The 9595-nt window shown below is 45.1% G+C and overlaps 1 protein-coding gene across 1 annotated transcript; it reads right to left on the bottom strand.

Moving 5' to 3' along the window:
* Window positions 1-2124: 2124 nt before the first annotated feature.
* LOC119250904 (zinc finger protein 260-like) lies at window positions 2125-7769 on the bottom strand. The gene is made up of 4 exons (XM_054697711.1): window positions 7434-7769; window positions 6613-6775; window positions 6276-6367; window positions 2125-4169 (listed from the first exon to the last, which is right to left on the bottom strand). Exon 4 carries the CDS (start codon window positions 4054-4056, stop codon window positions 2176-2178), a length of 1881 nt encoding a protein of 626 aa, XP_054553686.1. The 5' UTR covers window positions 4057-4169; window positions 6276-6367; window positions 6613-6775; window positions 7434-7769; the 3' UTR covers window positions 2125-2175.
* Between the last annotated feature and the right edge of the window lie 1826 nt (window positions 7770-9595).

Raw genomic sequence — 9595 nt, 5'->3', positions numbered from 1 at the left:
GCTTCTTGGCCCCAGCGGACAACCCTCGGGACCGTTCTGCTCAGGGAGCTTTCTTGTCCTTACTCCTGTGAATAAATATCTGGCTCTTCTGGAACTCTGGGCTCCACCTGGAAGTACTTTCGTACCAAAGACAAGAAATGAAGAAGAGCACACCCGAGACCTCAGACTCTGGGCCTGCTGCACAAACTCTCCGCTCGCATCACCAAGGAGCCAAAGAAACACACCAGAAGGTGCCCGGGGCCCCTGAGGGGGGAGTGGGAGCGAGAGTTACATCAAGGACTTCCTCGGCCACCACCTAACACACCGACCACTCACCCCAAGGTATGAACTGACTCAGACAAAGACCACATTCAGGGCACGGCCAGCAATGGCAGAAGGGATTATGTTCTGAACAAAGAGTGAAGGAAAAAGACCTGGATTACATCATCACCTCCAGGAGGAATACAGGGGAACGAAGAAAGGGTCAGGGGAAAAAGACAAAACTAGCAGGCAGATGACAGAGCTGAGACGCCAGCAGGGGATGGGGCAGAAGAGGGGCCAGGAGGGGAGGAGGAGCACCAGGGCCTGGGGTGACGGGTCACAGGGGCGGTGCAGACAGGACATTTGCAAGAATTATACAGAAGGGGAGCAATCCAATATTGCACAAAGATGAACAACAATTTAATAAAAAAAACTTTAACAGGCAAGAATCCTTTTCTTTAAAAAAATTTCAGGGGCCTCTGTTGGTGCAGGGGTGAAGTCTCAGCACTATGAAGCTGTTCTCAGTACTGCAGACACGAGTTCGATCCCTGGCCAGGGAGGTGACCCACGGGCACAGTAGACCTCTCCTGTTTCCCCACTGCCTCCCTCAGCAGTGGATTTCAGTAGATCCGCCTATTGTGCACCCCACTCTCTCTGTGGAGAATCCTCTCACCCCCTCATACCACCGGTTTGCACCCCAGATCTTGTATGCAGAGTTAATCTTCTAACAAAATTCCCCTATTTTGTAGAACTGGGGTGTAGACCAGAGGTTCGGGGGTGAGAGAATTCACCAGATACTGAGTGTGGTGACAAACAAGCAGCCCACTGAAATACCTGATTAACGGGAGCAGCAGTTGACACAGGAGAGGCCTGCTGCGGCCATATGTGGGGCGGCTCCCTAGCTGGGGCTGAAACCCTGGCCAGAGCAGGCAATAGCGCTGAGACTTAACACCGAGGCCACCAGGGAGGCCCAAAAAACCTTCATCATGAAAGGTAGGTAAAGACAGCTGCAGACCTCAACCTATAGCCGAGAGCACACAGTTCAACATTTCCTTCTAGAGGAGGACATTTTGGTGGTGAGCAACTCCAGCATCGGGGGGCACCAGAGACTTAGAGTACTGGACAGAACATGACGACTAAATTAGAAAACCCAGAGAGATCACTTACCCACGCAACATGCAGTGTGCCATGTAGACAGACAGCTGCTGTGGACAGGCATAACATCGCCCAGGAACTTAAGAGGATACTAGAAGCAACAGCAACAGGAACAGCAACATCATCACTGCATGAACTTGGGAGAACAGAGTGAACCAGGTAACTCCACGCAATTAGGATTGAAACTGTATGTCAGTTCCCATTGCTCTCAGCTGCATGATGTGGTTTGAGCTCCTAAGTTTGAATATTTTTAAAAGATTTTTATTTATTCAAGCATACAAGAACCAGGGTATAGGCCAGATGTGTGGGAGGGTGAGAGGATGCACCAGAGACAGAGCGGGGAACAGAACAGGCAGACTGACCAAAATACACTGCTGAAATACATGCAGCGGGCAAGACAGGAGAGGTCTGCCGCACCATGGGGCTGCTCCTGGCCGGCCAGGGAATCAAACTCCCACCGCAAAGGCCACGGACAGCTTCACAGAGCTGCACTCAACCACCTGCACCACCAGGGGAGGCCTGCCTGCGCACTCTTGACATTCATAGCATTTCCCTCCAGTGTGGAGTTTCCTGAAAAATTTTCCCACTCTTCACAATCATAGGGATTTTGTCCAGTGACATCTCTGATGTCCAGTGAGAGCTTGCTTACTGGAAAAAGTTTTCCCACACTCTTGACACTCATAAGGCTTCTCTCCACTGTGACTTCTCAGATGTTTACTGAGGGATGATTTCTGGCGGAAAGCCTTCCCACATTCTTGACACTCATAGGATTTCTCTCCACTATGAATGAATTCTCTGATGTGTAATGAGGTGTGGCTTACTAGAAAAAGCTTTCCCACACCCTTCACAATCATAGAGTTTCTCTCCAGTGTGACTTCTCTGATGTCTAATGAGGTTGGACTTACGGGAAATAGCTTTCCCACACCCTTCACAATCAAAGGGTTTCTCTCCAGTGTGACTTCTCTGATGTCTAATGAGGTATGACTTACGGGAAAAAGCTTTCCCACACCCTTCACAATCATAGGGTTTCTCTCCAGTGTGAATTCTCTGATATCTAATGAGGTGTGACTTACGGGAAAAAGCTTTCCCACACCCTTCACAATCATAGGGTTTCTCTCCAGTGTGAATTATCTGATGTTTACTGAGGGATGATTTCCACTGGAAAGTCTTCCCACACTCTTGACATTCATAAGGCTTCTCTCCAGTGTGAATTCTCTGATGCTCACTGAGGTAACACTTACTGGAAAAAGCTTTCCCACACTCTTCACAATAATAGGGTTTCTCTCCAGTGTGACTTCTCTGATGTTGACTGAGGGATGATTTCCATCGGAAAGTCTTACTACACTCTTGACATTCATAAGGCTTCTCTCCACTGTGAATTGTCTGATGCTCACTGAGGTAACACTTACTGGAAAAAGCTTTACCACACCCTTCACATTCATAGGGTTTCTCTCCAGTGTGAATTGTCTGATGTCTAATAAGGTGTGTCTTACTAGAAAAAGCTTTCCCACACCCTTCACAATCATAGGGCTTCTCTCCAGTGTGAATTCTCTGATGGAGACTGAGGGATGATTTCCAGAGGAAAGTCTTCCTACACTCTTGACATTCGTAAGGCTTCTCTCCAGTGTGAATTCTCTGATGCTCAGTAAGGTGAGACTTCCTGGAAAAAGCTTTCCCACACCCTTCACATTCATAGCATTTCTCTCCAGTGTGAGTCCTCTCATGTAGAACAAGAACTGACTTACGGGAGAACACTTTCCTGCACACCTGACATTGATAGGATTTCTCTCTTGTATGAGTTCTCTGATGGACACTAAAAGCATGTTTCCGCCTGAAAGTTTTCTTACGCACCTGACACGGGTAGCGCTTCACTCCCGTTTGAGACTGTGGATGTAAAGTGAGGGCAGTCTTCCATGAGTAAGTTTTCACATAATTGTTAGAGCCAAACATCTTCACTGCAGTGAGATTTCTCTGGTATCCCCTCTGTAAGGAAATCTCAGCGGTGCCCCCACACTCATCAGGTTGATTGTCTGCTTGTGTTTTCTGATGTTCAGTCAGAACAGAGGTTTTAGAGGCCGCTTCACCATATCTCTTATATCCCAAATTATTCTTTCCTAACTGGGTACTCTCACGCGGATAGGTATGAAATGTGTTTCTGAGACTGGCCCCACTTTCAAAACATTTCTGCTGCTCATGTTCAACATACCTAGGAGGATTCAAATGCAATGGAGTCATCTCCGCAGCTCTCCCCTTTTCATTACAACTGCAGCGAGTCTGTCCTCCTTGGGTTCTGTCTCGGACAACGAAAGGTACCTCATCACGGGTGTCCCTGCACTCATTGCATTTACGGACAATCCCTTCCAGAAGGGCTCCTCTAGGTGTAAATACTGTTTCTTCACTCACAACTTTTCCTTGTTCACGAAATTCAAAAGGCTGTTGAACGTTCTGAATCACCTGGTGACTAAGGTGCTCAGGATACTTGATGGGTTCCCTCATTCTACTAAAGACCTCCTCGTTCTCTCCAGCATGCTGTTCATGAGGCTCACCAGGGATCATCATGGTCCTATGTATAGTAAAGTTCTCAGGCATCATTGCTGAATTGTTTTCATTTTTGATATTATGGTTCAAACAATGAATTGAGTGCAAATTGCTTTTTTCCATTAAGTCAGTTCTCTCGTTGGATGGTATTTTGCTGCTGGTGGTAAGAACTTGCCACGCATGTCTGCCCTGATTTGCAGGGCTGTCCTGAGTCAGGTGATCCACAGTATAGACATCTAAAGTGAGATAAAAATGACCATGTCTCTAAAAAGTAAGCATTCTGAGTGAATATTACTAAGCGGCACGAAAGTTCCTATATTACAACATAATTTACAGGTATTGATTTTCTGATTCATGCTTTTTGCCCATAGTAAATTATGGGGAGAATAGATTTTTTGGTATTTTTTTTACTTTAGCATAGGAGATCTGGGGTGTAGGCCAGAGGTGCAGGAGTGGGGGTGCTGTAGGGGAGCGTAGTGTAGGGGAGCGTACTGTAGGGGAGTGTGTTGACCAGAACAGGCGGACTGACTGAAATACACTGTTGAGGGGAGTTGCGGGTGAGACAGGAGAGGTTAGCTGTGCCAAAGTCGGTGAACTCCTTCACTGTGGAATCAAACTCAGGCCATAATAGTGAGAGCTAAGAGACTTAATCCCTAGGCCTCCAGGGAGGCCGCAATTAACAGATTTTCTAATGCTAAACCAGGATAACAAAGCAGTAAATGTAATTTCACAATGGTTTTATAAAATCATAAATATTTGGTAAATATAGTCTTTTAACTAGAGTTGTCGATTTCAACCAGAAGCATTTCACCCAACATAGATCCTACACACTTTCTTTCTTAGACTCACCCTGTGCAACTCTTAAGGGTACTTTCTGAATTACCAAGCCCTGCAGAGGCCATGGCTTTCCCAGAAACCTGTGGACTGAGAGACCCAGTCATTGCCCAGGCACTTTAAGCAAGAGGCCTGCTGAGACACAAGGACTCTGCTTCTCCATTTCCTTAGTTCTTTCGACTCTGGCCCGGGCCACGGTCACAGTCACCTGCAGAGGTTCTCAGAGGCATGTGCTTCCCTCCACGGAAGAGACCAGTCAGTTCATATTTAAATATCATATCACATAAGGCTCAGAATCCTAATACATGCAGCAAACTCCGCCTCATCATTGTGTCCCACATTCCTGCTAAGCGATAGGAAAAAAGTTCTGCATCCATCCTGTGCTATCAGCGTTAAAGTCTTTTCTCACATCCTTCTGAGAGCAACACCCTGGTGTTCTCAACGCACTCCCTGAAACCTGTGTTTCTGCTTTGTTCATAGCAGCTCCAGTTTCTATGTGGTGTGTGACTCTCAGCTACATCACACTGTCGTCAATTCCTTTACTTTCCTCCCAATGATTCTCACGAGAAGGTGGAATTGCACAGGTCACACTGCTCCCCAAGGTATGAGCCCCCAACCTGAAACTCTTGGTGCCATGGCTTTAGAAACCACCACCTCAGGTTCCCCCTCCCATGTCACAGAACATCCCTTCCAACGCTGAACAATTCTGGGTCCTCCTCAGCCTCACAATTACTATGAGGGCAGTCACAAGGCTTGCCCTGAAACACTACTCATGTTCTAAATAACTCTCCAGTCAACGCCTCTCTATCCCTTTTGAGTTAGTCACCTGCTCAGTGACATCTCCAATAGCAATACATAGCCTCTATCCCAGACTGCAGAGGGAACTATAGATATGAAATGTCAGTGCAACCCATTCACCTCACCTGAGCTCTGAAAGAAAATAATTAATCTCTATAATGATGCGTATGGAGCACACACAAAAACAACATCCTCCACTTTGTTTCACTCATGCTGGTCAAAGATCCTCTGTGGCTTTACCTCTCTATTAATAAATGTATTTATTACATATTATTTCCTCACAGAGTGTATAACTTCAGAATGTATAGATCATTTCTGTGAGTATTGTTGCTCTCCCCTCTCAGAAAATTTACCACTGGCTAAACTTCCCATAATCATACAGAAAGAATAAAAAAATTCCTCAACAGGAACCTAAAGAAAACAGTCTATGAGAATACACTAAGAGAGAGAATAGAGATAAGTGATTACTGCAGAATCATCCCCATGTATCAGGGACTTCATACTGGTTTAAGAACATAGACAACCATTTTTAAAAGAGCAGGACGAAATTCACAAGAGAGTAGTATTTGGAAACTGAATAAAGAATTAGTTCGATATATGCAGACACACTCTCCAAGATTGGACACTGAAAAAGCACCTCAGTGTGGCCAATATCACTGGCCACACTCCCAGCCTCCTCTCAGCCCCCGGCCTGGCAAGCACTGACTGACCTGAGAGGTCCTGGTTTGGGGATCGTCCACAGTCCACGGCTGTAATCCCTGCTCCGACCTGATGCTCTCCTCAGGATCGGTAACACAGTGCCCTGTGATGAGAAACAGTGTTGGTCTTCGATCAAGTTCAACTTCAGCCTTTGAAAACTAACAAATGCAGTGTGAAGAGCTGTGCAAAAGAGGCCAATCTGAATCTTTCCAAACGAAAACCGAAACACCCACAATGTACACTGCCTGCCATGTTCAACCTCACCAACACTCAGTTTCATAAGCAAGTGCACACTTATCAGTGCAGAAGACAGCATTGCACTAGAGTGTTACACTGGAGCTTCCTCACCTAGGGACACCAGGTGATTGCAGGTCTCCAGCATCACATCCCGGTACAGGGTCCTCTGAGCTTCACTCAGGTACCGCCACTCCTGCCATGTGAAGTTCACAGCCACATCTTCAAATGACACCGTCCCTTCTGAGGGAACATTTCTCATCTCAGGGCCGGCAGCCTGGGTCAGACAGAGCAAGTGCAATCACATCTTATTTTGTGGGTCTTCGGTCCTGTATAGAATTCACATTTGAAAGAGCCTCGCCTCTACATTCACCCCTTTGGTCCTACAAGTAGAACTATAGCTTACCTTATATATTTGGAAGTGTCTATGATTCTAAGAATAAAAGGATGAATAAAATTGGCTCCTTGAGGAGCTGATAGCCTGGCTGGCAGGTGTAACAGACTCACACCCGGAATCATGTGCTAAAGGAGCTTCATAACAAATGAAAAACATGTGCAACTTTGTGCCAATATTTTACTCCCGTGACCTCAAAGCCTGCTATCTCCAAATCACAGTAAACAAAAACTGAACCTGAAACCAGGATGTTCAAAGGTGGGAAAAAGCAAAGGTAAGAGATGTTCAACTACAAGCAAGTATAAACCAGAGATGCACTATGGGGGGTGGAGAGATTAGGGTTAAAATAAGGGGGGTGGGATGTATGGGGACTATAACCAAGATGAAAAATGCATAACTTGTGCAGAAATAAAAAATGATGTAAAATATATATAAAATAAAATTTTAAGAAAAGATGTTCAGCTGACAGAGTCAGAAGAAGACAGATCAGGTCATCACTTCTAAAATGGAAGGACAAAGGGGAGGAGAACTTGGTAATAACCTGGTGGCTGAGGTACGAGGAATGTTTTCCTAATATGCTGTCTGCATGACGGGCTGGTAGACACTGGAATTCCACACGCAACTGGACATGTGTCTGATAGATCAGGAAGTCTAAGGTGAAAACAGAAATTTGGGAATCAGGTCCTCCCTGGTGGCACAAGAGTTTAAGTCTCAGCACTATGAAGCTATCGGCAGCTGCTGCAGCAAGAATTCAATCCCCAACCAGGGAGCTATCCACAAGGCACAGCAGACCTCTCCTGTCTCCCCGCTGCTCCCCTCAGCAGTGTATTTCAGTCAGTCTGCCTGTTCTGTTCCCGGCTCTGTCTCTGGTGAATCCTCTCACCCCCTGCACCTGTGGCCTACACCCAAGCGTTTATATGCATACATAAAATAAATATTAAAGAAAAGAAAGAATATGGGAATCTCCAGGGTATTATTGATAGTTTTCATCACCGTAGGGGAGAACACGTTGACCATAACAAAAGGTATTGAAAGAAGAGGAAAAACAACTAGAAGAGACAAATATTTCTTTTCGAGAAAGAAAAAAATAGATGATAGCAATGAAAGAGTTTTGAAAAATAAGATACACGGTATAATAAAACAAACATCTTAAGAAATCCGTAAATTTATTCCATCATTTCCTTTCCTGTGTAGTAAATCCTGTGCACCTCCACATACATATAGAATAGGAACCCATTAAAATAAATTTCCATTTGTATTAGCTAAAAAAGGATTCAGAGGATTTTTCCTCAATACAAATCAAGTCCTTGACAGCCACAGGCGACATCAACATTCCCAGTGAGAGAAGGACTAACAAAGACGCTCAGTGTCCCCTATTCACAATGGGTTTGGGTGACGCTACGTAACAACAACAACAAAAAGACAACATACATAAAAATGGTCATAACTAGTTATAATTCATTCTTGGAAAACTAATGAAAGCCAAAGTAAAGCGACTCTGGAAAGGAAAACCCAGTGAGCAGACTATAACACACACCCGTGTTCACACACACAGGAGCTCCTGTACGCTGCCAGTGAAATGACAAAACAGTAAGCAATGCATGTAGCGGAACCAAGGGCAGAGACTCGCTGGAATAAAGAAACCTGGAGGGCTAAACAATGAATAAAACAAATGCAAAGACACAACAGCATCCAGGACACGATGAGCCTGCTGCACTGACAGCAACTCTTGCAAGGTAACCCGGCACATCCCAGTTCTAGGAAAACAAAAATGCATTTATTTACAGGCTCATTGATTAAAACACTAATACGAGAAATAAAACAACAGCCAAGAAAGAGAAGGTGGATGGCTCATGTCTGCGCACAGAAACTCACGGGGACCTCCCAGCAGGAGTGGGCTCAGGATGCCATAAAAGGACCATATGATGAAATAGGAAAATACAATCCCCTCACGCTTTCGACCCTGTTCAAAATGGAAATGTGCAGCAATGAGTAAAGGACTGGAATACACAGTTCTGCAAATCACATACCCAAGCGGGTCCTAACACATGAACGTTCTCAATACGATCAGTCACGAAGGAAAAATGAATCAGAAGTACAAGAGATGAGATTTTACGTCCGCTGGGATCGCAATGATTTAAAAAGAAAGAAAAGAACAAGTACTGGCAAAAATTTGGAACTGGCTCCCTTGCGCACTGTTGGGGCAAACATAAATGATGCAGCCAGGAGGGAAGACAGGAAGGTGATTCTTGGGAAAAGGGAACTCAGAATGACAGGAGTACCCACCCCCACCCCGGGGTGTTCACCAATAGCAGGGACAGCAGGAACGGGCAGAGACATTTGCTCACCTACTGTCACTGCACCACCAGTCATTAGAGCCCAAAGCAAAATCAACCCAAGCCCGAGGTGATGGATTAATGGATAAATAAGACTGGAAAATACACATAAGATATTATTAATGAGCCTCACAATGGAACTAAACAATGACACACGCTACAATATGAATGCACTCCTGTACGATACCTATGAAATGACAAAACAGTTAACAATGCAATAAAATAAGAGATTCACCAAGAAAACAAGGTGTAATAAGACTCCATTCATACAGGTCTGAGTTGTCAAACTCTTGAAAACAGAAAGTAAATGGTGGACACAGGGATGAGGGACAGAGCAGTTGGGAGCGAGAGTTTAATGAGTACAGTA

The sequence above is a fragment of the Talpa occidentalis genome, unplaced genomic scaffold (assembly GCF_014898055.3).
Source record: "Talpa occidentalis isolate TD23 unplaced genomic scaffold, MPIMG_talOcc4v2.1 talOcc4.18, whole genome shotgun sequence".
Lineage (NCBI taxonomy): Eukaryota > Metazoa > Chordata > Mammalia > Eulipotyphla > Talpidae > Talpa > Talpa occidentalis.
The sequence above is the reverse complement of the archived record's forward strand: the minus strand, read 5'-3'. Positions and strand labels throughout refer to the sequence as shown.

What these genes read in the sequence shown, in the direction of transcription:
- LOC119250904 (XM_054697711.1), bottom strand. Translation starts at nt 4,056, where the DNA reads ATGGAAAAAAGCAATTTGCACTCAATTCATTGTTTGAACCATAATATC.